This window comes from Seriola dumerili, unplaced genomic scaffold, assembly GCF_002260705.1.
Source record: "Seriola dumerili isolate Sdu_G_001 unplaced genomic scaffold, Sdu_1.0 BDQW01000668.1, whole genome shotgun sequence".
In the NCBI taxonomy this organism is placed as follows: domain Eukaryota; kingdom Metazoa; phylum Chordata; class Actinopteri; order Carangiformes; family Carangidae; genus Seriola; species Seriola dumerili.
Genome location: NW_019174923.1, coordinates 54,297 through 80,473, shown reverse-complemented (window position 1 = coordinate 80,473; position 26,177 = coordinate 54,297). Strand labels below are relative to the sequence as shown.

At 40.6% G+C, this 26,177-nt stretch overlaps 2 protein-coding genes across 2 annotated transcripts in view; one reads left to right on the top strand and one right to left on the bottom strand.

Annotated features, from left to right (window-relative positions):
- The window catches only part of LOC111236546 (collagen alpha-1(XXVII) chain B-like), a 63,116-nt gene extending 42,845 nt beyond the window's left edge, over positions 1-20,271 (top strand). Inside the window, exons 28-60 of the mRNA XM_022765316.1 lie at positions 2,302-2,355; positions 2,809-2,853; positions 3,520-3,564; positions 3,769-3,822; positions 4,509-4,562; positions 4,650-4,703; positions 5,398-5,451; positions 5,713-5,766; positions 8,130-8,237; positions 8,335-8,388; positions 8,631-8,738; positions 8,815-8,868; positions 10,240-10,293; positions 11,344-11,400; positions 11,496-11,549; positions 11,659-11,712; positions 11,820-11,873; positions 11,995-12,048; positions 12,241-12,348; positions 12,429-12,536; positions 13,387-13,494; positions 13,596-13,649; positions 15,314-15,376; positions 15,542-15,595; positions 15,697-15,732; positions 16,252-16,269; positions 16,434-16,469; positions 17,402-17,428; positions 17,557-17,622; positions 17,822-17,993; positions 18,093-18,202; positions 19,217-19,435; positions 20,101-20,271. Coding sequence (XP_022621037.1) covers positions 2,302-2,355; positions 2,809-2,853; positions 3,520-3,564; positions 3,769-3,822; positions 4,509-4,562; positions 4,650-4,703; positions 5,398-5,451; positions 5,713-5,766; positions 8,130-8,237; positions 8,335-8,388; positions 8,631-8,738; positions 8,815-8,868; positions 10,240-10,293; positions 11,344-11,400; positions 11,496-11,549; positions 11,659-11,712; positions 11,820-11,873; positions 11,995-12,048; positions 12,241-12,348; positions 12,429-12,536; positions 13,387-13,494; positions 13,596-13,649; positions 15,314-15,376; positions 15,542-15,595; positions 15,697-15,732; positions 16,252-16,269; positions 16,434-16,469; positions 17,402-17,428; positions 17,557-17,622; positions 17,822-17,993; positions 18,093-18,202; positions 19,217-19,435; positions 20,101-20,247 — 2,391 coding nt within the window. The 3' untranslated portion in view covers positions 20,248-20,271. The remainder of the gene's footprint in view (positions 1-2,301; positions 2,356-2,808; positions 2,854-3,519; positions 3,565-3,768; positions 3,823-4,508; positions 4,563-4,649; positions 4,704-5,397; positions 5,452-5,712; positions 5,767-8,129; positions 8,238-8,334; positions 8,389-8,630; positions 8,739-8,814; positions 8,869-10,239; positions 10,294-11,343; positions 11,401-11,495; positions 11,550-11,658; positions 11,713-11,819; positions 11,874-11,994; positions 12,049-12,240; positions 12,349-12,428; positions 12,537-13,386; positions 13,495-13,595; positions 13,650-15,313; positions 15,377-15,541; positions 15,596-15,696; positions 15,733-16,251; positions 16,270-16,433; positions 16,470-17,401; positions 17,429-17,556; positions 17,623-17,821; positions 17,994-18,092; positions 18,203-19,216; positions 19,436-20,100) is intronic.
- A 1,436-nt stretch (positions 20,272-21,707) lies between these two features.
- On the bottom strand, positions 21,708-26,059 carry LOC111236477 (3-oxoacyl-[acyl-carrier-protein] reductase FabG-like). The gene is made up of 8 exons (XM_022765217.1): positions 25,975-26,059; positions 25,652-25,822; positions 25,020-25,198; positions 22,919-23,012; positions 22,751-22,820; positions 22,619-22,655; positions 22,401-22,464; positions 21,708-22,186 (listed from the first exon to the last, which is right to left on the bottom strand). The coding sequence occupies exons 1-8, from the start codon at positions 25,996-25,998 to the stop codon at positions 22,028-22,030; spliced, it is 798 nt and encodes a 265-aa protein (XP_022620938.1). The 5' UTR covers positions 25,999-26,059; the 3' UTR covers positions 21,708-22,027.
- Between the last annotated feature and the right edge of the window lie 118 nt (positions 26,060-26,177).

The following is a 26,177-nucleotide window of genomic DNA, read 5'->3' as shown; positions in this document are numbered from 1 at the left end:
ACTAAGGTGGTGAACATGGTGAACTTTGCACCAGCCAAACATAAGCTTGTTAACATTGTCATCATGAATGTGTTGCCATTCCAGCTTTAGCATTAAAGTATTACCACACAGAGCCACCAGCATAGCTGTAGATTGTTATAGTCTTGTTTCATATTTGCTCGTTGTTCTTCTCCATGAAAAAAAACAAGTTTATTGTATAGGAGAGCATGTGTTTTACACCCCCTGCAGCAACAACAACATTTTATTTGAAATAACTGGAAGAAGTGTGTAACCCTGTAAGAGCACATGAATACAGCCATGCACAGATATTTAAATCTCATCGAAGAACAGTGCACAAAGACCAGACTAAGTCTTGCTTAGGAAGAAAAAGCCTTCAGGGAACATAAAGAACAGTATATTGCTACATAGAAACAACAAGTAGAATCAGAGCATGTATTGCTAAAGCACATTAATTCTAATATGCTAAGCAGCTTGTCCCAACATCTTGCTTCATACTATACAATACCCTGGAGTTTCTGAACATGGAAACGTGTGTTCGTTGCTGTGTCTGCTATGAGCTCAGGAAAATTCCAGTGTTCGCTGGCTTTTCCATAATTGAGTTTTCTATTTTGTGAAAATAGCCCTTGGTTGCACAGCAGTATGACTGGACTGAATGAATAATTGATCTTACATGAGTAAGTGGTATAATTAAAGCATTTCATTCTCTGGATTGGTTTTACACGGCTCCCCTAATATCACAAGCAGTCACAAATGTAATATTTAATAACTATAATAACTGAAAATTACATCAAGGCTTTGGAAAATAGAATTAAGACCTCTATGATTAAAAACCGTTCTCCCTATTGCAGTGTCCAAAGTAATTCCCAATTAAAAAGAATGGGGGGAAAAAATAGTAATAACTCCTTCCTGTGCCCAAAGTTTTGTATTTAAAGTTGTGATATTATGTTCAAAAGGAAAAAAGGAGAAAAAGAAAAAGAAGACAATGGCTTTATTCCACAGGACACACATTTAAAAAATGTGATCCTTGTGTAGGGGTAAAAGCAATATGTTTTATTACTTCTCCTCCTTTGCTTTTTGTTTTCTCTTGCCTTTTATTATTTTTTAAAATTTCACTTCTGGAGGATTTAGTTACACCTCAGTCATACATCACCATCATATCACTGTGTCATTCAGAGTCTCCTATGTCCTCATCCAATCTCACTCCTCTGAATTTAAGCAACTTTTCAATCATTTTATCTCAGCTGTTTCCTGTGCCTCTTCAAGTTGAATGGAAAAAACAGTTTAGACTGTTTATGGATGGAGAGATGGATAGTAAATGTCTGCGCTATAAAACATCTCGATCTTAATAAGTTATATTGTCAATCTTGATTTCCCCTCTAAAAGTGAATCCAGTGGATTGAGATCAGCTGTAATCATCTGCTTTTTCACGTGTTTTTCACTTCTGAACTGGAAAAAACTGCACCGGAAAAAAGTAAAATTATTCCCTCATGTCCAAATGTCATTCATTAATAGACAAAACAAGTTTTAAATAAACTAGAAATGACTTCTTTTTTTTTAAGTTTAATGTGTCAATATAACAACACAGATGATTCAAAAACAGGCAGTATGTGAAAAGGTCAGCTTCATTTATGTAATAATTTACCTTTTTGGGTGATCAGAAAGCTTATTAGGTTTAATTCATATTCTATTTCATGTTTAACACACGTTTCACAATTCTGGTAAAAACTGTTTTCCTTGTTTGTGTCTTATTACCAATCAGCCATTAAAATGTCAAGACGTATAGGTAGGAGCTGTATTTTGCTGTGGCTCTTTTTACATAACTTTTATGTGAGATGCAAAAAGCAAAACACACAGTCAGTCCTTTAATGTTTTCTGATAGTTAATAGTTTGGTTCAATTTAAAAGGCAAGAATGAATCAGCTACAGGATTCGTGACCTTTTCCCAAGGCTTCTTTACAATAACGGCAGTGTGCAGACAGTACCACTGTGTGTGATCGTGGAAAGATGGGGACAAAGTCTACACAGTGTGGATTGGGCACACTGTGGAGCTAATTCTCAGACGCCAAGTATTTGCAAAATAGCCACAATCTTTGATCGTGTCTCTCCAGTGAGGGCTAAACCATAGTACACTATAAAACCAAGAGAATTGCCTCCCAGGCTCCAATAAACAGGGATGACAAAAATGGAGATTGACTGGCTAAATTCATTTACTTAATGTATTAAATAACATGTGCCTCAGGTCTGTTGAAGGGCAAGTTTTTCAAAGCTATTAATAACTGACAACTTACATTTCTTTGTGCAGGGTCCCAGAGGTCCCGATGGCCCAGTGGGGGAGAAAGGGTCTACAGGAATGAAGGTCAGCACATGGTCAAAAAGTCAAAGTTGACCCTGGTTAATAAAACATCTTCAGAGCCTCTTGTTGAGTTCAAGTTTGTGGTAAATTGCTGATAATGTTACTTTACATACCAAACTGCCTTAGAGCAATGTCTGGCTTTAAGCGTCCTAATTGCACACATCAAATCTATCCCATGGAAATCAAGGGTAAACAAAATGACTCAAGTCTCTGAGCGGAGGGGAAAAAGTCATGAGAGCTTTCGTAGCAGCTTTGTTCAGCAGACTGTAATTATTAACTATTTTTAACATCTGAAGAATCTTCAGAGGACACTCTCACTACAAATCTAACAACAGAACCTTAAATCAAAGCGCCCTAAAATATTGATGGTGCTGGAAGTGCTTGGCAGCCGGGAACATTTTAACTCTGGGGGATTTTAAAAAGCTGAGTTAACTGAGTTGGATGTTTTCTTTGCAGGGCCCTGACGGCCCACCAGGAAAACCGGGCTTCCCTGGAGAGACGGTAAAATCAGGCTTCTTTGCTTTCCTCTCGTCACAGTAATGACATTATTAGCAGTATTAGCAACAATCCTGGTTAGAGTACATTTGCTCATGTGCCCTCTCAAGGTTGCAGAATAAGTATCTAGGATAAATAGAGAGAGATGTTGATGCTTTTGTCCTAATGAAGAAGAATTTCCTGGGCTCTTTTGGAGAGAGACTTCTCATTATGGCAGGGGCAGAGGGACAGTCTCGCAGTTTATATAAGCTGTGTGCTTGTTGTTACATACAGTTCATGGTCAAGTAGGATACATGTCTACTCAAATCTATTAAATCTACTAAATTGTGAACACAACAAAAGCTTCATGTTGACATGTTTTCATTGTTTTTCTTCAAGGACATCATGTCTTTTTGACTGCCAGATGTTCAGTCCGTGCATCCACAGCTGGCCTGTGAACTTCAAGGGATATCTAATTAGTGCAAAGCAGTTTATTATATGATTTTTTTGGGGAAATTTATCAACATTAAGATTCCATTCTTCACTGGTTCTAGCTTATGAAATGTGAGGTTTTTGCTTCTCTTCTCTGCTCAGAGCTGAGCACTAGTCTCATGCTGACTATGCCTCACTATGATATAGTCTTAAAACCTGTCTGACTGTACTTATTTTTTTGGTGTTGTTGTTTTGCTGCAGGGAAAGCTTGGCGAGGCAGCTGAAGCCGGGCCTAAGGGATTTCCAGTAAGTGTTTGGGGCTAACAGAGGTCTCTTTTAGGTCAGTCTTGATTTTTGGGGTGGCGACATTTTGGGGAACAGTAGTGGATAAGAGAGACTTGTGTGGCACGCTGTTTCTCTAGTGAGTGTTGTGGCATTTCGACATGTTTATGAATACCAGTAGTGTTTGTGTGTGTGTGTGTTTGTTATAAACGACTATATTATTTTCAGGGTGTTCAGGGACCCTCGGGACCTCCAGGAGCCAAAGGAATTGCAGGAGAGCCTGTGAGTTTATTTGCCTCTATGACTGAACCCTATTTTGGTTCCATAATTGAAAATAAACCTCATTATCAAAGAGCTACTGGATGGTAATGCTTTTTCTCTCAGTTTTTTCTTTCTTACGCCATCTGGTTCAGATATGTAAAATTTTGGAAGCTGCTGAATCTCAGAGAGGATATAGGCAGAAACCATAGTGTCTCATTATCTATAATGATCTGCGGCTCTCCAGCACCTACTGTGCACCCTCCTTCTCGCCCTTACACATAAACTCTGAATTTCTGCTTTGACACCTTTTTATTCGGTGCATCCTAGAAACCCACAGCCTGTCTAAAATCCGTGAACAACCTAATCCTCTTTCTCTTATTCTGTCCAAGTCTCAAAGACACCAGCAGAGAGGTAGTGAGTCTGAGACAATTTGATTTACACCGTCTCCTTCCTGGAGAGGCAGCTGTATTGTAGCCTGAATGTGTCTATAACAGCAGGCCTGTTTCCATCACTTGCAGAAGCTTTGGCTCAGTATTTTCAAGGCTCTTAGCCCTACAGATTAACTTATCTCCACAAATCCACACTTTCTGCCTGGTTCTTATTTCTTTTCACATTTTTCCTCCTTTACTGTCACTTTCAGGGGTGTTTGTCCAAGATTAGAAAACACTCTTAACCTTTTTATTGATGCCTCTGCTTTGGCATCGCAGGGACCAGCAGGGCCCCTGGGAACGATTGGACCACTGGGGGAGATGGGACTGTCGGTGAGTTTGATCACACAGCTGGCGCAAGACCTCCTACTGACTTTAACGTTAGGGTTGAATGCTAAAGGCTGTTGCTGCTTGTGACAGGGTCCGCCAGGGAAGGCTGGAGAGAGAGGACTGCCTGGTGAAACTGGAGAGAAGGTGAAGATGATGATGATGATGATGATGATAAAAGCTGTTGAAATTGTTATAGATTCTTGAGATATTGGACTGGTGGATGTGTACTTATGTTAATGTCTTACATCATGAAAATTGGTATGGGATGATTACATTACAACAACCTTTGCCACAGTAAATGGTTATTGCGAGGCGAGTGGGGGACCTTCTGCTACATGGAACCGTATTTGTGTCTCAGTCCTGGGAGCCAGATGGGACAAGATTTTTATAAGCACATAAATTATATTTTATTGAGAAATTATTATCATTTAAAACATGATTCAATTTGAGCAAACTAAAACAAGGTGTGTGACCTAAACTGTATAAACTAGTTGCATGTGAATCTGCTTTGCCCACAGTACCTATCTAATAATCACTAATCGTACTATCCACTGTATTGGAAACAAAACAGCCAATCAGAAATCACGTACTTGAGTTTTCCAACTAGCTGAGGTTGTGGCATAGTAAAAGTGAGGTTATTGAGCATTTAAGGTTTCAACAAAAGACATATTATGTGCCTAGAAAACACAAATGCCCATTTGCAAGCTCAGGGTTTGGAGTGCAAACATAATGCCATACTAGTCTCCTTTACTGAGTAATTAACTCTCAATCAACTGTGGTGGAAACAAAATCAAAAAGATACAACACATCACCAGTATCATGTTTCTTCCCCTGGCAGGGTGCCATCGGTCTACCTGGCAGCATCGGGGAGCAGGGTCTGATTGGCCAGAGAGTGAGTAGCCCCTGTTTTTCATTCAGTTAAGTCTTAATGAGTTCAAGTGAACTGAATTTACGTTGGCAAACCCTCCAGTATATTGAGAAGTGGGCAAGTCACTTGCGACACAGCGTAATCCAAGTGGTAAATTTGTTTTACAAATTTTAAAAAAAGCAGTTTTATTATGTGCTTGCTTCACATCTGTTTTTGTTTCCTGCAATTAGTGTTTTGTGACACTGAAACATGTTGCAGACATATTTTTTTATGATTATTTATCAGGGTGAGCCAGGCATCGATGGGGAGGCTGGATCAAGTGGACCTGATGGAGCTAAGGCAAGTATGAAAATAAAAGACCAAATCTGAGATATGCATCACTTGGAAAAAAAAAAACAACTGTGTTTTTAATTGCCCACAGTAAAAAGAAAAAAATGTTTTTTCAAAACTTCAGATTGTAATCACATTGTTGTCACTGATTTTAACATAATTTTTTTCTGTCCTGAAGCTGCATATCTGTGAACCCATTGAACTCCCCTGTTCACTGCAGCAGCTCACTGTAATTAGAGCAAGATGAGTATTGTTAGTAAGATATTGCCCTTTGTACAGTCGGAGCTGTGTTGTGTTGACACTTTAGTGAAAACAGATAGAGTGGCTATTTTAAGAGCTCTACTGTCTGGCAAGTGTTGTGATCGAAAAAAAAAACCAACAAAACACAAAAAGTACAAAAGCCTGCCTATTCAGCAGAGCCAAACTGCTGCAAGTATGGCTGACAGACCCACAAACAGCCTTTGGCTTAGAGAAGGTGGTAAAATGTGAGCACAGAGAACACAGAGGATTAGAATAGAGTCAACCTGAGACTCTGTTCAGCTCTGTGCTGTACAGGACGTTTTCTGTTAGTCAGGGGAGTAAACTACTTTGAGCAGTTCTTGGCCAGAGTGCAGCTCCTGGATGGAAAACAGCAGCTCAAGAGGGATTTGCAGCTTTGACTGTTAACTGTTACGACAATGAAAATCAGTCCATTGTCACGGTTCATTGGCGTATTAACTGGTGAATTTTGAGTTTGAAATTTAACAAATACATATATACACAAAATCATTACATCCTGCAAAAGGTGTGAGTAATTATGGTAACGTGACAGCCCATGGACTCGATGTCAGTGTTTGTCATCAGCATTTGAATGATTTTCAGACGATATAGACATGGTGAAATGAACATTGAATTCTGTAAGAAGTAAATCAACTCTGTCACTCTATATATACTTTTGACTGTTTCCTTGCTCCATTCTTTAAGTTATACATGTAATTCTTGTTTCTAGGTTGTGAGAATATTCAGTGTTTGCCAAAGAGCCATGGGCTTTTGTATATCTGCAATATCAGCTGCTCTTGAGAGAACCAATATTTATATTTAAATAAAGCACCACACAGTTAGAGTGAAACGTGATCCTCTATTCGGAAAAAAACAACATAAGTAAGACTGGGGCTAGTGATCTGCTTAGCAAGTAGGTGAAGCTATAAGAAATATTATCTGTACACATGCCTTTGAAATGAATGTCTTTTTGTATATTTCAGTCAGTTGATATGGGGAATGCTGGGAGAGAGGGGTATGACAGCATTATGAAATAGGAAAATGTCCAAACAACACACCCTCTTGTGTTTAAGGTCTCAAATGATATTTTAACCTGTGCAGATAAGAGCGCTGTTCTCTCTCTACTAGATCTACTAGATAGGCTCACTGCCTCTCTTTTCCTGTGGTGTTTCTCATTCTCTTATTCAGCCAGGCCTTGCTTTACCTGTTTTTTTAAATTATTAAGCAGGTGGCCAACAGCAGACAGCCAATAGTTTCTTTCAGTAAAATTGCAGCAAAGCTGAAGTCCTCATGCTCTGTTAGTATAGCATCAAAACTGCAGCTGAGCCTCTGCTCACTTTCTGGTGACAATTGATGCACTTGGGAGCACATGCACCTTGAACACGTTAAATCACTGTGACATTCTTCTTTCTTTTTTTTTTTTTTCCATCTTTCGAAATATCTCCAAATTACAGCCTGTTGTGTCTCACCAATAAATTAGTCATGCTTTTGTGTCATTCTGGCTAAACTACTGTAACTCTCTGTTTACATGCCTGAGCTGTCACTGCAGAAACCACCGCTAGCTCAGAGCGCTGCAGCAAGACTTTCATGTCGAGCCAGCTGCAGAGCTCACATCTCTCCTGTCCTGGCTTCGTGTCATCGGTGGCCTGTGAATACTGGATAAAATGAAAGATTTTATTTATAACCTGACACGCTCTTCAAAATCACGCTCCTGCTCAGATCTGTAGACTCTTAACCCAGAGCTTGACAGGCACTATTCTGTGGATCAGGTGGAAGTGACTGTTCTTCTGGCAAAATTCAAAGATATGGGCGACCAGGCTCTTGTTGTTGTGGACCCCCCAGGTTCTGCTGTAGTCTTTCTGCTGACATTTTGTCAGGTGATGATGTGGAATATCATATGAAAACCTGTAACTACAGACAGATCTTTCATGTATTTATTATTTACGCTTGCCTTCTGAAAATGATCATTTTTTTTCAGTCTGAATATTTTATTCAGGTATTCAAACAGGCCAAAATCCTGGCTGCGATTGCCTGTGATTACATCAAAATAAACCAGTATATTGTAAGTCAGATTGTGATCATGTTCTTTATAAGACTTGTAACGCTCTTCTCAGGGTGAAAAGGGGGATGCTGGTCCAGAGGGCGCTAAAGGAGACAGGGGTGAAATCGGCCTGAAAGGAAACGAAGGACCTCCCGGGCCTCCTGGACTGCTGGGTGTACGGGTGAGTGTTTCAGCAGCCAGCTCTGAATTTCATTCAATTCCCATGAAAAGACAGATGTTTTTGTCAACTCACAGCCCTGTTCAATTTTCTCTACAAGGGTCAGGAGGGCAAGCCTGGCAAAATTGGTGAAAGAGGGAAACGAGGAGAAAAGGTTTGTCAGTTCACCTGCTCAGGGCTGAAATGCAGCATTCGCTTTTGGATGCCTGTCAATTTGTTCTCTCGCACAAAGAGTTGAATAGTTCTCTGCTGTAGTAGTAAACAGTGAGGTCAGGTGGAGGTGTTTGTCAAGTAGACTTTCAGTATTAAATGTTTGAATTGTCAAACAACCCGCGCAGCAGTTCAGCGACATTTGCACACTCGCTGCATACCTGCTCATTGATGGCTTCTCTCCAGGGGAGCAAAGGTCACCAAGGTCACCTGGGAGAGACCGGGCCAATCGGTGAGCGGGGAGAAATGGGATTTGTGGGACAGAAGGGCACGAGAGGAACCATCGGGCCAGTGGTGAGTTTTTTAGAGATGGATTGAGGGACTTAATTGGTTGTTGGTGGATGTGGGCTAAATATACATATTTCCCCAGGGTGCTCCGGGGAGAATGGGCCAACAAGGAAATCCAGGCATATCAGGTTACGAGGTAAGCACTTCTACATAAACAGTGATGGGATAATACGCTTCGTTGCAGGATGTTATGAAAGTGAGTGCACTTCAAAAACTCTACACTGCAGTCAGTTCAGAAAGGTTAAAAACTGTGACAACCTTCTTAAACCTCTAAAATAAAGGAATCCTTCTTTCCCTGTTTCTATATAATATATTCTATGGAAAGAAGAACTTTTATTGCATGACATAATATCGGATGTGTGTGTGTGTGTGTGTCAAAGGGCGAAAGCAAGGAGGGTACATTGTTGGCAGGCGCTTTATCTAATGATGAAGTAATGTCGAAATGTGCAATGCATTCAGTAAATCTTTTTTTTTTTTTTTTGAGTGTGGGGCCCCTTTGTCTTGATATTACTTACATCTTTTTCCTTGAACCAGCGTGTGTTTTAAAAAGCCTGGACAGTTTTTAGAAATGTATCTCATCCAGGTTTACATTTCATACCAAATATTGTGTGAGACACTTTGCTTGTTGATTAATCGCAGGCTGGTGTTTTGTGCTTCCTCTTCATTTCACAGTTGGGGAAATCCTCCTCTAACACTTGGATGTGTCAACAACCCTTTGTGTTGTTTTGGTTAATGTTATTTTTTATGAGGTGCAGGTGAAAGCACTGCTCTGTCAGAGTCTTCAGCCTATTATTTAACTGTGATTTCTCTTGATTCTTTGCTATTTTAAATGTATAAACCAAACTAAAAATATGTCATCTCATGTTGATTAATGGCATTGTGCCTAGAAGTAAAACATTATATAATTTTTATTCATTTTTGCCTTAAAACTGACCACTAGAGGGCAGAGAGCAGGAAACATCTGTCTAATCTTCAGTGGGGACCAAACATGGACAAATCTTCAAAGCATCAAATAAATGAAAAAAGAAAAAGAAAACACTGAATTGCAAAAAAGAGACTGGTTTGTCTTTCTCTAGCTCATCATGTCTGCTTGCAGCTAGCTAAGTGTACCTCCCTTCTATTTATTCGTACCAATGAAGAAGGTGCTTCATATTTGCCAGTTAAAATATGGGAATGACAGAGAATCTTTCTCTTATTTCTTGTACAAAGGAGATAAAAACGGCAACGTTGCTGGTCTGAACCTGTGTATACACATAATAAATTCAGGATAAGATGGAGGTGAGAAACTGATTATTGCAGACTTAAAACTAAAGCAGAATCAAATTGTCTTGAACGATGAATCACAAAATTGCGTTCTTTAAAGTGATGATTGATGACACTGTTTCAGAGGTTTTGTCCTCCTCTGTCTGTAGCTTGATTCCATGTGTTAAAGTAACAGCTGAGTGGACGGCTGTGAGGTTACAGCCCTGAAATGAGATGCAATCACAAACTCTTTGTCTTGTCATAGGGTCACATGGGACCACAGGGCCCACTGGGACCTCCTGGGCCAAAAGGTGAAAAGGTACATTCTGAAAAATTATTTGCTGTTCCTAATAGCTATCTGAACTTTAATCGTGTCTGATGAGCTCTGGGGGCCTGATATGGTTATTTAACAAGGTAAAACCATCATGCAGCACATTGTCTTTGAGTGCATGGTCAGTTTAATTAATGCATCAGGACTTTAGTTGTGTCCCTAATTAGTGCCTCTTCTGTCTGTCGTATATTACTCTACTCATCCCTAATGTGATCGATGATTTGAACCAGGACACATCCAATTATCTAAGTTCTGTCAAATGTATATAATTTACCAAGCACCTGGACTCTTCTACTCATGATTTTAGGGGATATTAGCTCCATAATTTGTGTTTATTTGACAGGAGCAGCACACAATAGAGCAAACTGTACCAGAGTTTAGTGAGATGCTAATTTGCAGTTGTTTTTAGTCCCTGGGCAGGAGCCATCTGGATGTGGATATTTGTTATTTTCTCTTTGCCAATATCCTCGAAATAATGGTTGTGCTTGCTCTATAATTAAAATCAATATCATGCTATCACACGGGTCATTGCAAAATTTATGATTCTCAATTGAGAGAGCCAGGTAACACTGGCACTAAAGCATGCTGCAGATAAATACTTATCCCAATCACAGTTATGTTAAAAGCTCTAATGCTACAATATATTGCTTTTTATCCATGTAAGTGTCACTTTTGTTCGGCCCCTGGGCAACACCAATTATCCCCCTACTTTCCGATGCCTGCTGCGCTCCTCTTTTATTTATTTAATTTGACATACGCACAACACATGACTAATAAAATCATACACGCACCCGTGGTTATTGGTTAATGAATTCCATAAAGACCCTGGAACAGACATTGGCACCATTTATGTGAAATGGGATCATTGTGGATAATAGCGAATGTAATGATTTGCCATTCATGTAAAGAGAGCAGGCAATGTGTTTCCATTGTTATACTCTTTCAAACAAGCGCTGCATTGATTTTGCACAGACCATTGGGTTTTAGGGAAATGCTATTGATTGCGGTTGTTTGTCTATTTCTGCACTGCTTGTTTAGGGTGAACAGGGAGATGACAGCAAGGCTGAAGGTCCTCCTGGTCCCCAAGGTGACAGAGTGAGTTTCTTACGTCTACCAGTTTTTTTTTTTTTTGTATTGTTTGTTTGTGGTGTTCGGGATTCTTTAATTAATTTGTTTCTACATGAATCCAGGGTCCTCCTGGAGACAGAGGAGAGAGAGGAGAGCCAGGTGACCCCGGACACATTGTGAGTGAAATAAAAAAAAATGATATGTTGTTTGCTTTCTTCAGGAATAGTGTCAATCAGGGTTAAGTTATGTTCTATACATTGAACTGCAGAAATTTACATTTTCCAGGGTCAAATGGGTTTTGATGGAAAGAGAGGTGAAGCTGGTGCCTCAGGGCTTCCTGTAAGTATCCCATGTATTCCTCTTGAAATGTAAAATACATCGACACTGTGTCAGACTGCGCAAACACAATCAGTGTAATTCAAATCAAACAGTAATGATCATTTTAGGGACATCTTGGGCCAAAGGGACGACCAGGGCTGAAAGGATCCAAAGGTGATCAAGTAAGGACATAAATAATAGAGGCATGATTTTGTTGTATGAGAAAACTGAAGCATTAATGGACTGTATTGTCAGTCATGCAACCATGTCACAACTGTGCAACATGAATTCTTTATGCTCCAGGGTCAGAAAGGAAAATCGGGGGCAACAGGAACATCTGGGACCAAAGGACCACCAGTGAGTTTGATGCTTTTCTTTTGTCTAAATTATAATCAGACATAACTGATTGTTAAGACCCTTGAGGTAAATTTGTGATATTGGGCTATATAAATAAAATTTGACTTGACTTGAACTCACACTCAAACTACATGTTACTATTTAAAATCAATTCAAGCTTTCATATTAATGTCACTCGTTGTCTTTCATAAGGGTCCAGAGGGTCCTCCTGGCCCACGGGGGGTTGTGGGCAGGGAGGGACTTGAGGGGCCGCATGGAATGGATGGACTGCTTGGTAAAGATGGAAGTAAAGGAGTCAAGGTGCGGACAGTGCAGTTTGCTTATTTGTTGCTAAATTAAATTAATATCCGCTCTGATCATGATCACTATTTTGTCTTTAGGGGGAGCAAGGAGAAGACGGAGAGGTGGGGTTCCCCGGAAAACCTGGGCAGCAGGGTAAAACGGGTGTGACCGGGCTTCCTGGAAGTCAAGGCTACTTTGGACAGAAGGTGAGAACGACGGGTGGACAATTTGCACCACTTTAATTGCTTGTGCTAAAAAAGTTTTGATCGTATTCACAAAGAACTTGATCTTAAAGCATATTTTATAGATTACAATGCAGGCAAATTTATTGCCAGTATCAAATGCAAACTGCCAACTCAGCTTTCATATGTCAGGGCCGCTTCCCTCGACACTATAAAGCTGCCTTTATATTTGGAGCATTTTCTGATCTCAAAGGCCAAAGTCTGCACAAAGACTTCTCTCAAAAGACCTCATATTCACTGCAATAATTTCAGGAAATTACTGTTGCAAAATATTAATGAGTTGGCAGAGTATCGATTTGCATGGCCCTGCCAATGTTACATAAAATTTACATATGCATGACTGTGACAAACACAGAGAGGCTTTATTTATTGGACCTGTGGTATTAGGCAATTTTGACCTCACTGCCTGTGGTTTGGGCATAAAGTTCTGATTTGGACTTGTATTGGTGATTAACATGCACATTTATTGAAGCTGGACAGTTTGTTATGAGGTAAACTGTAGTTTGGTTCCTCTGCTTCCTGTGATAATCAAACTTTAAAAAGTATATTGGGGGGCACCAGGGTGATGTAGGAGGAAAGGCACCAGCCCAGCGCTGCTCATATCCAGGTTCAGTTCTTGGCAGTGCTTCCTAATTGGTCAGGGGCCCCACTAAATGCAGTTAGCTGTGTCCATTGGTGGGAAACCAGTGAATGATCATGAACTTGTTGCTGCATCGTGGCTTCTACAGCTGTGTCTGATGCAGAGGTTGTCGGGTGGGATGTGAGGAGGATGTGCTTGTGTTTATGTGTGTTTGTGTTTGTGTGTTTTCTCCAGGGTGAGAGGGGTCTTCCAGGCCAAACCGGTCCATCAGGAAAAAGAGGCTCTATTGGTGGGATGGGATTGCCAGGAAAACAAGGAGACCAGGGAACTAAAGGGCAACCAGTGAGCACCGACTTGCCGAAATAATAACTAACTGAAGTTCTTTTATGTGACAGTGTGCTGTGAAAAAGATGACCACACTTTCCTTTCTCTTTGTGTATCAGGGGGATACTGGGGAACAAGGATTTCCAGGGGTGTCGGGTCTGTTTGGGCCAAAGGTATGCTCCCACCAAGCTCTACTCACAACTGAAATGATGACCTCGGGTCAGTCAGACCTATCAAGTTTAATTTTCCAGTCTGAACTAAGTTCTTACCCTTTTGGTCAGAGCTATCATATTGCGCTAAGACTTTAGAATGATCCAAAAAGTCACTTTTGTGAAGTTTAAACGCCTAAAATTGTCTTGAGGTACATTACATTACATTATCTTCAGTAATAATTGCTATGAAAGCTGTTAGGTATTACTATAACATGCCCCAGGATAACATCTGCTACACCATAAGTCTGCTTTACTTACTGCACTATAGATTATTGCCAGCTGAAGAAACAGAGCAGGCTTTACAAGAGTTTCATTTAAAACCCTGAGAGAGGCGTTGGATATTTTCCCACTGTGGGAGTTGAACAGGAGCGTGAAGCAGATGAGCTTTGTGTTAGTGTTTAGTAGAGTTTATAACAGTTGTTCTAACTCAGAAGCAATGAGTAAGGATAATTAAAGTCAGTAAAATCAGATGAAGTTGCAAAAGTAAAGGCTCTGTAACAAACTGCTTTAACATCCTGTTGGAGTGATTCTTAATGGCTGTAATGGCAACAGTACTGACCTTATTCTAAATAAGAAGAGAGATTAAGCTGTTTACACTTGTTTCTTACAAAGGTTTTCCACTTCCTCAGAATTACTACATTAATGAAACATAAGCTGTTTTTTTATTATGGTACTATTATGGCAGAAATGTAACAAAAACACAGCTGCAAACCCTTTATTTTTACAGCTATATTTGGTTATGATCAAAACTGGTAGCATATGTGCTGTTAAGCAGTTGGATAAGCAGTTGAAAGCGGTGTATGAAAATATTACATCTTGGCCTCACCAGGCTACAACATTTGTTTCTGTAACGAACAGAGCTGTTTTGTTTGTTGTTGCCCAAAGACGTATATAGGAACCATAGACCATAGAAAAACATCTGTGGCACACCTACAAGTTTCTGAATTGGCATTTTGAAGCTTGTGTTTGGGTTTCAAAGCGCATGGGAACCTGGGTGGCAGTGAAGCAAATACTGACCCAAATGCACCTCTTTTTAAGCCTTAATACTGGAATATTACAGCAGGTTCTGAGTTTGAACCTCTCAGCTTTTCTGTGTGGAGTATGTTCTCCTCATGCCTGCGCGGGTTTCCTCCGGTAGATCCGGCTTCCTCCCACAGTCCCAAGACATGCAGGTTAGGTTAATTGGCAACTCTAAATTGCCTGTAGGTGTGTGTGAATGGTTGTTTGTCTCTATATGTTAACCCTGTGATAGACTGGCGACCTGTCCAGGGTGTACCCTGCCCCCCCACCCAATGTCAGCTAGGATTGGTTTTGAAATTCAGTGTACTAATAGCATACTGTAACAGTATATGGAGTTAATGTGTGGGTATGGGACTGGGGGCACAGTGTATTTTCTTAATTTCACCACCTAGTGGCCATTAGAGGAACTGTAGCTTACGATATTTCAACTACTAAAGCATTTAACAATGTTTGTTGCCATTTGCTAACCACAGAGAAATTTGTCAGTGTATTAAATCCTACCTGTTGCCAACAGAGGTCAACAAAGGTCATTGATTACTTAATACTGGTTTAACCTCTGACTCACCTCATCCAGTCATACAAAACAATTGTTTGTGTGTTTCTAGGGACCACCCGGAGATACTGGCCCAGCAGGGATACAGGGGCCGAGAGGACCACGTGGTTTGATGGTACGATGAAGATTAATAGTACTTTGGTAACTCAGTGGAGTACTTCAGCCAATGCCAGGGTGCTCAGCTCTCAAAAACTGCACACTTGCCGTGAAAAATAAGCACTGCTTCGTCAGATGCTCCATCATACGTGTCCTCAGTCACTAACATGCCTCTGCTTCCCAGGGTACGGAGGGAGCTTTGGGCCCCGTTGGCATCATTGGCCCCAGCGGTCATCCTGTATGTATCTCATATCTCATCCTATCTGCCAAGCTTTATGTGACTTCTCTCTGCTTTCTGGCAGTGATGGAGTGATCCTCTGTCTCCTTTCTCTCCATCAGGGACCCCAGGGTGACAAAGGAAGTCGGGGGGAGACGGTGCGTGGCGCTGTTTTGATGAATCTTTTCTGTCTGTACTGTGAGCACAGAATAGGATACTTAGTATGGAGACAGCACGCCACTCGGCCCGCTTTGCCCTCAGCACTTTTCATTTCCTATTGTACTCCACTGTTTGTTGTTACATTCACAGTAACACTTAGCTGCTGTGGAATTCCTGTCAGGGTGATAAATGTTGGCTGCATGCTCATCTCAAGCTTTTTCAAGAGGTTTGTTAAGTGCTCATACACAGGCACAATTCACAAGCGCACTCTGAAAACGCCAACACTCATGTATAGGTTTCCTGTGTGAAAATAGGATTTGCTGTGTGGGAATAAGATTTCAGAGTGTAGGCTTGCAAAGAAGCGAGAGGGCAACTCAATAGCAATACAACAGTAGGTAGATAAAGAATTGAATTAGTAGCACAAAGATGGCATTGTACTGTACATGATAGTGTAATATCTGGTCTGCTCATTCTAATATTGTCGGAATATTGATTTATTTTTCTTTTATTTCAATCAGGGTTTGCAAGGACCAAGGGTGAGTAATTATTCAACTGTTATAGCTTAACCATTGTTCTCTGCTCCGGCCTGTGGTCTACTCATGCATGATAAGAATTAATGAATTAACTTCTGCATCATCTTTTGTAAAGTCCAAGTTAGAAATAAGGTGAAGCCTAATGTGGTCATGTGATTTTTTTTCAGGGATCTCCTGGTCCTCGTGGACCACCAGGACTACCAGTAAGTTCCTCTTTTTTTTTTTCTTTTTTTTTAAGATTAAAAACAATGAATTTAGATACATGAAATGAAAAAAATGTGATTGAGTGTTTTGCTTTTAACAAGTAAAAGAAATCTCCAATGAAAGTTTTTCTTTGTGAAAAGTCGCTCTTTGAGCGTCTGAAGCTGAATTAGCTGCTTTCCAGATCAAGGACAGTATATTACAGAGGGAGAGAGACTGGAAAGTAATTGATTTTCTGTCTTTAATAGTGCAGACAGACAAGTTTTTCGACTCTGCGTCTTCATAAGCGTCAAAATGTACAAATGTAAAGGACAATATGTAGACAGTAGTGTTAAGTAACTGTATTTAGGCGCAGGTCAGATCGTTCCACTAGATCCTGCCACTAAACCAAGAAAAGAATATCTTGGATTAAATGGGTCTTGTGAACTGTGAACACTAGTGATGCCTAGTCTCTTTTATTGGATCTGATGACACCTGTAATGGGAACATAACTGTTTTTCATAATTCATATCCCACAGTTCAATTTAAAATGAAACATGCAAAATGAGCTGTGGCTGTAGCAGTCTGCTAGAAAATCATTTGAAGAGGAAAAACTCAAATGTACGCCTGCACTCTGGTTAGACTGTGAGCACATCAAGTGTGTTATTTATAAGAAAATCTAACTAGTTATAGACCTGCTTATTTTCCACTGTGATCTAATTCAAACAGCTGTTTGCCATCGGCTCCATTTCACTGCGTCTGAAATGCTTTATTTCCTTTTCGTTTTATGCCTCATTTCCTGTGCATTCATAATAATTTTGTTGCATATATGAATAATCTACCACTGACAGTGTAGATCAGGATTTGTAGAATTACTCCATGAACACAAATACATCAAGTTGCCGTTGATACAAAAATGCCTATTATAATACTGGTTTCTCCCGTTTGTCTCTAGGGTCGTCACAGTTCTGCCCTTTCACTTGTAAGTATGTTTCTCTCTATTGTTAGTTGTGGGTGTTTTGGGGAATGAAGACATGTTGTAGTACAAACAGAGCAGTACAAATGATCACGGTTGTGGTTAACTCATTGTCTCACTGTCTTCTTTGTTAGAGAAATGAGGCTCTTGGCGCTGCCTTTCAAGTCATCATTGATTCCCATGCTGCACTGAGGCAAGAGGTCAGTTTGGAGGGAAGCAAAGCTCATTGCAAAGAGTCACTGTTGATTCTTGGTTGGTTCTGTGGTGTGTCAGAGAATGTTTGTGCCATTACAGATTCATGAAATATTAGAGTGAGTTGGTAAAACCATTTTTTTTTTGTAGAACAGGATAATAGTATGATAAATCATGACTTTTTTTTTTTTTTAATTATGTCCAAAGCAGAATTATCAGAGCATGGACCTGCCCATGTTAGACCAGGGCACAGAGATTTTCAAGACCCTGCAGCATCTCAGCACTCTGATCCAGAGTTTAAAGAACCCTCTGGGAACCCGTGACAATCCTGCCAGAATCTGCCGAGACCTTTACAACTGTGAACACAGGATGTACGATGGTGAGGAGACGTTTAAACTGTTCCATCGTTTCTCTGCACAATTTCACAGTGTTTTGATTGATAAGTGCCGTTCCCTCCTCTGCTGCTCCTCTTTGAAAGGCACTTACTGGATCGACCCGAACCTCGGCTGTGCCACCGACACTATTGAGGTGACATGTAACTTCACTGCTGGAGGACAAACGTGCCTGAAACCTATCACGGTGTCCAAGGTGAGGATCGCTTCTATATTTAGTCATTTGCTTCAGTGAGACATACGCCCTATAGAATTTAAACACACATCACTGAGATAGAGACAAGATCACTTCCGGAGAACACTGTGCAGACAGTGGATGAATATCAAATCGATGAATGCTTGTGTCCTTGTGGAGAATGTTTTCTTCATGTTGTCTTAAGACAGAATTTCTCAAGAAGTAGAGAGGTTTAGAGTTTAAGATGAGCTGTTTGTGTGTGTGTGTGTGTGTGTGTGTGTGTGTGTGTGTATGCCATTCATGTGATAAATAAAGGAGCACAGCTGTTCATCTTCTGCCTCTGTACAATAAACACTAGCACTATTTGGATGGATAATTCATGCAGTGAATCTTAAGCCGTCCCATTTACTCTTTAGACTTGGCCAAGTCACCATCAAAGGCACACTCAGCTGGCAAATGAAGCTCAAGAATCTTAAAATGTCCTTCATCCTTTCATTCCTTTGTTTTGGATTTATATTTCAACCCTACAATGCAGCAATACATCACAGCCAGACTCAATTCCTGGATTAACTGTAAATAAAATAATGGGGACAGGCAATCATACTTAAAGGCACAATCTGTGAACCAGATGTAACTCGGTCTAATTTATATCAGAATTGCAGCCTGTTATCAATTCCCAAATTGATTGTGCTTAAGTTCTTCTATTACAGAGACCCGCACAGTAAGTCCAGTACATCAGGCATGTTTGTGAACAATCTGTCATTAAAATGAGACTATTTTCTATGTTAGGATTATTTGAGAAACACATTTTTTAGTCTACACAAATGTATCTAATCTTATGTATCTAAAGTAAGCTCTACATGGAGTCATATTGTGGTAGTCATTTTGTAACAAACTGGTGAAATAGGAACCAAGTAGACTTAAGTATCTTGGTCAGTGTTACATCTTCCAGATTTTGATCTTAAATAATAAACCTCACATTCATGCTACAAATATGTCGAAATTAAAAGTAACAAAAATCCACTTGCCTTCCAGTTGGAGACAGGAGTGGGTCGTATCCAGATGAACTTCATCCACCTTTTGAGCACTGAGGCCGTGCAGCACATCACCATTCACTGTCTCAACACACCTGTGTGGGCAGCAGGACCCTCCCTGCAGCCTTCACCCAGCGCTGTGAGCTTCAAGGCCTGGAACGGCGAGATGATCCGAGCAGGAGACCTCCTGGAGCCGATCATACACAGGGATGACTGCTGGGTATGCACGGCTACTATTATGACATAAACAATAATGCACTGATTAAATAAGAGTTTGCTGGTAGACTGATTTTGGAGTGATCCTGGTTAGCTGCTACATTTTTTTCTGCTTCCAGTCTTTATGCAAAGATAAGCTAATTGCCTCCTAGTCCTAGCTCCACATAGCCCAAAACAAAACATGTTTCCTCACTTACCTGTTGTGGTGGCTAGCCATGCAGATAGTTCAGGTTTGATTTGTACAGATTCTGCCCCCAACCAAATACGGTGGAGGTGAGTGGAATTTTGTTTGAGGTTGTCAGAGCAGTAAAAATTCAGCAGCATTAGCCATCAGCCACAGACCTCATTGCTAATGGTTTTTTTGAGGGACTATTTTTTTTGTTGAAAATTTTTCCCACTGAAGTCTTTGGATTATCAAGAATAACTGGGGCATCATTTGTGGAATGGCAAGTTGCTGTTAAATTAAGTGTAAATTTTCAATGCTTTGTGCAGCACAAATAAAATTCCATTCACCTCTATTACACTGGGGTGGCGGCAGAAAAACTGCCCCAAAGATCAGAACTATCTGTACAGATAGATACCACTTGAGCAAAGTGAGAGATCTGACTCTTTGACATTTTGTCTTCCTCATCATCACATCATGTGGCATAATGCACCCTTCACTTTCAGATCAAAGATGGCCGATGGCATCAGACCCACTTCATCTTCCAGTCCCAGGACCCAAACTTACTCCCCATAGTGGATGTATACAACCTACCAACAACAGCACCTGGCGCACGCTATCACCTCGAGGTGGGACCCGTGTGCTTCTTATAGGGCCCTGTGGAGGGGGCCAGGAATACTCCTTAAAGGAGTGACTGCATTGGGGGAAGGTGGATGGGGGAGACTGGTCCTTCAGACCCCCCCAATTTTCTCTCTACAAAATATGCTTGGACTGCAGAAACCGGAGGGGGCACCAGAGAAAGACGGCCCATTGGAAATGCAGAGATAAGACTTCTGGCACTAATCAGCCTATGGAAAACAATAATAAGCTCCTTTTTCAGAGACTTGTTTGTGTGATACAAGATCTGAACGCCCCTTTTGGAAGTAATATCAACGTCTCATTTCTGTCATCTCTCGGACCATGTTGTATCATATTTTCTTCACGGTCTGATACCCGATTTTGCAAGAACCTAAAAAGTTTTTCAAGAGATCTGTACAGAAATATGGAACAGTTACACCTGCAAATGCAATAATTCCTATTTTAATGTTAAAGTATTATTTATACATGTATATGTACTGTATATTGTAATATAAAGTGCAATAGTTATTGTTCCACAGCCTTTAGGCATATACAGTATCAACATCATATCACTCATTCAGGTATACAGTGTGCCTCAGACACACAGGCATGCTGCCGCCAGGTAAGTCTTCTTGAGCCTCTACTAACTGTCCAGTGCTGAGGGACCCCACATTTCTACAGATATCTTCACACAAACAACTGCTGTGTGGTACTTTCCATGTTAAGGTGGAGCCAAGGTTTCCATAGTGTGAACCGAGAAAAAAAGTGTGTCCAGATGCTACCTCGTACTGCACCTCTCATCTCACAGCAAACAATTCGTTACCTGATCTAATCTGGGATGACACAGAGGTGACACCTGGTGCTGCAACAGTTGACACAACAGTTGATAAACTCTCATCAGCACTCGGCAAAGCGACGTCTGTGCTTTACGAAAAAAGGGAAGATTGTAAACACGCAGGCCAAATTCATTAAATTATATTTTCAAGGTAGTATTTTAACATTTTCAATATCCTTTGTACGAGTCTGACACTATAAGTTAAGTTTTTTATTTGTTAAAATGTATAATTATGCAACTTTTATTATCAACGGTGGATTCTATTTAAATATTATTTAAATTCTGATTAGCTTTCCAGTTCAAAACCAGGCATCAAAGTCATGTTTAAGCACATTTTTGGTCATTTGGAGCTTTAACGAATCTACAGTCTGTATGAGGTTTTATAATTAAACTGTCCTGGACAATCAGGACATTACCAGCCTTTTTATTTACTGTTTATGCATTTGTCACTAAATTGTGCAGCGATGATGGTTGGTCCCACCAATCTATAAACTCAGAGGATTTCTTACAATACAGAACATTAAACTACCACAGTACATGAGCTTGCAGTGTTTGGTCTGTACAGACATTTTATGCTGTGTGAATGAAGTCTAATGACTTAACAGGTAATTCAATAAATGTGTGAAACCTTTGTTGATAAGCAGCTTTCAATTTGTTTTGTTTATTCATCAAAGAAAACTTCATAGCAAAGCGAGATAATAAAATGCATTTAAACTGCCTACTTGTGACAGTGCCATTTTAGCTTCCTTCTCTTCATTTCACACCTGGAAACCGTCAAGTCCTGACAGTTACTACCATTGTAAACATGGAGAAAAATTGTGTCCTTGAAGTAATGTTTTCTTTTTTCTACAAAACTTTTCTCCTCTGTCTAAGTTTTGTGGAAATAGGGCGATTCAGTCGACTGCACAAAAACACGGACAGACTTTATAGAGTTTGAAAGCACTATATTAACAGACTGCTGTATATTAAAATACACGGTCTTATCTTGGGCACATGGCATGGCGACCTCCATCAATAGGTAGGTTGACTCCAGTAATGAAGCTGGCAGCGTCGGACGCCAGGAAGGCGATGCTGTGCGCCACTTCCTCCACCTCACCTGGTCGACCGAGGGCGTGGGTCGTCTTACACTTTGCAAGGAACTGGTGGTGAAAAAGACGGCACAAGGATGGGGGATACATATAATTTGTTTTTATCATTTTCTGCAGATAAAAGTTTAATTCTTTGGTATGTTCAGATTTATTTGCTCGCAACATAACATCAGGGTTAAGTTTGGGATGACTTCACAGTATAATTAGGACAGTATAATTAGGTTGAATGGGCAAGATGCAGTAATGTCATGTCATGATGTGTTACCTGAGCGTACTGCTCCTCATCCAGTCCTGCTCTCTTGTGGACATCTGTGATGATCACACCCGGGCTGAGGAGATAAAAGCACAAATGTACAATCCAGTAAAACAGAAATGCTAAATTTTAAATTCAATTTCAGACAATCTGCATAACAAATGGCATGTGAACTAAAATGAGAATAGGCAAGAATCTGAAAGTGAACTTAAAACGATCATTGCACGTACCAGACTGAGTTCACTCTGACTTGCTTTTCTGCCAGCTCTGAAATAAAAAGCAGTCACGTGGTCACCTGTGCTCATGTGTCACTGTGAACTTTTATAATGCCGAACAAACAAGGCTAAAATGGCCCAACTCACCAAGTGCTACACAGCGTGTGAACTGGTCAATGGCAGACTTGGACATGCAATAGGCCAGCACACCGGGGAACTACAGAGAGGAAAATCACAGTTCTCAAAGATGCTTCATGATAAATAAAGATGTGGACGGTCCTGTTGGAAACTGTCGTCCAGTTGCATAAAACTTACTGATCTCTGTCCATTGACACTGGACACATTGACGACACAGCCTTTGGTCTTGATCAAGTGGGGCACACAAAGTTGAGTCAGATGGTACACAGATCTGGAATATGAAACAAAAGTTAAGGAACATACTTTCTAAAATGTACTACAGTAGTGCATAATTCAATACATCAGTTACCAATGATAAATGTTGCAAAAATAAGTACACCCTCCTGAAAGTTACAAAATAAAACTTAATAGGATGTTTTTTGGTGCTCGTTAAGGGCACCAGACTCACCAGGTGAGTCTGCTGAATGACCCCACTCAAACAGGTGTAATTGGTTGACAATTAAAGCGGCACCTAACCCACTGAATTGCTCTCAGACTTAATGCTGACAACAATGGCACCACATGAGAGAGAATTGTCTGGAGACTTGAGAAACAGAATTATTTCATTGCACAGAAAAGGGTTAGGGTACAAGAGGATTAGCAAATCATTGTTATTAAGTCAGAACACAGTTGCAAAAGTGATACAGAAATTCAAAAAGGACGGACTTCAAAAAGGATGGAAACGTCCTGGCTGTCATTGTAAGCTTTCACCTCAGGATGAGCGAGTTTTGTTGAGAAAAGTGCAAGAGAATCGGCAAGCAAGTGCCTCAGACCTGGCAAAAGCTATGGTAAGCCAAATGACTGTGAACGTTACTTTCATCTCACACAGTAAGACGCACCCCACACAAAAGTGCCAGACCGTCATGCACGCAGGAAGCCACTGCTGAAGCCAAAGTACAAGAAAGCCCGTTTAGCCTTTGCCAAGGCCCATACTGACAAAGGTGGAGACTTTTGGGAATCTATACTCTGGTCTGATGAGACCCAAGTCAATCTTTTGGGATGTGATGGCATCCGAAATGTAGGGCCTCGCAAAAGGGGAGGAGTACAGAGAGAAGTGCATGGTTCCAACAGTGAAGTATGGCAGTGGTAAAGTTCTTTATATGGGGGATGTGTGAGTGCTGAAGGTGCTGGGGAGTTGTACTTCATTAATGGCATCATGAATTCACAGATTTACTGCAAAATCCTGAAAGAGAAGATGCTACCCTCCCTCCACACTCTGGGTCGATGGGCACTTTTTCCAACATGACAATGACCCTAAACCTTCTTCCAAGGCCACTGATGCATTCTTGAGGAAGAACAAGGTGAAAGTGCTGCAGTGGCCAAATATGTCACCAGACCTCAACCCTACTGAACAACTGTGGGGAATTTTGAGGAGACAAGTGGAGCAGCAGTCCCCCCTCAAACATCAAGGCATCCTCCAGGAGTGGAACGCGATAGACAGGACAATATACTGTGAACTTGTACACTCGACACCAAGAAGCGTCGGTGCAGTTCTTACAAGTAAGGGAGGACATACTAAGCTCTAAAATAATACAAGGGTGTACTCATCTTTGCAACCCTAGATTTAAGCAAAGCTGCCTTATTTATTTATTTATTTATTTATTAGAAATTGATGACATATCTTTCTATGTTTTTTTTATATATATATATAAATAAATATGTTTTTGTCACCTTCTTATCAATTGGAATGTTGATCATTTAGGAAAAAAAATGCCATTATGTTCAGAGGGGGTGTACTCATTTATGCTGTGTACTATATATCTCTTGAGACTGTAAGCGACAATTACATCCTAAGATCTGTGATGGAGCTTCACAAGTGGGATAGCAGCAATATCACAACTACACCCACATTGATACTGTTCTGTTTAGATCATGTAGCTGGTGAATGGTGGCACTGTTCTGACGTTCCTGAGGATTTATGACAGCTTGGCCTGATGTGCTCTATAGAAGATCTGCGGGTGGGCTCAACATGCTTTTTTTACTCCTAAACTGGAATTAGCTTTGCATGCTCTGCTTTGTTTACAGCACAACTGAATATAACATGGAGATAAATGCAATTATATCTACTAAAAACTTCCACTTCCACTTCAAAAGGAAAGTTGTCATATCTAGATTCAGTCAACAATATACACAAATACTGTGGATACAAAACAGCAAACGTTGCTTAATTATCATCCGACACAACCCTGCCACTGTACACTCAGCACTGATGTGTCTCCATGATGTTATGATGTCCTACCTCACATTGATATTCATGACCTTGTCATACTGGGCTAGGTTTGTCGTCTCGATGCTGCCCATGGCCAGGATACCCGCGCTGTTAACCAGGACGTCCAGCCGGCCGAAGTGAGCGATGGTCTGCTCCACTGACTTCTTTACCGTCTCCTCATCAGTCAGGTCTCCGGGAACAAGCAAAGGCTGCACAGTAAATGCACACCCACACATCTTTTTAATATATATGTCAGCATCAAAATGCCATTTTATATCATCTATATGTATTCATTTATTTTCCATCCATGCCAATTTGACAATAAACCAATTTACTTGAGTCTTAGCCTATGGTTCACTGTTCACAAATACGGGTTTAAAATATGCTTTGTACTCATCCCACAATGCATTGGGGCTCGTTGATGTTGATTGCAGGCCTATTTATGCCACATTTTGACCTATATCCCCAGTTTATCATCTTAATATATCAGGTTTTGGTGATTTAAAAGTCTCCAACTGGAGGCTGGTGTCACGACAAACTGTATTGTTTGTATATTGAGACTTCTCCTGACTCCTCCACCAAGAACTACAGTCAACGAAGCCTTGGCACAGTGTCAACGTGGATGAACACAAGTTAAGCGTTAACGTTGCACGAGTCAGTACCTCGGCAGCTCCACAGTCGGTGCATTGTTTGGCTATTTTACTGAGGTTTTCCACGTCGCGGCCGTTGAGAGCCAGCAGAGCTCCGAGTTTGGCGAAGAGGACGCTCGTACCTGCCCCAATGCCTGAGCTGGCTCCCGTTATCAGGGTCACTTTCCCCTTCAGAGAGTGCACCTAAAATACATATAGAAACGGCAAATGTCTATCAGGTGTCTACACAGTAGCTCACCATGAATTAATGAGCTGTAATTCAGTTCATACTCGAAGTAATGATGAAATAAATACACGGAAACAACGGTAAACCACATGCAAGACTGTAAACTCACTTTATATGCATCGTCTGAGGCCATTTCTGAGGGGTTTGTATGCAGTTTGCATGAACTTGCTTGTGCCAGTGACACTTTGCTTCGTCCACTACTGATGACGTAATTTGACGAGTCAGGTAATCACTTTATAGTTTATATAACTACAATTCCTGTATTAGACACTCCATGACCGCGTCTTCCAACCTTTTCTGTTGCATTTTTTT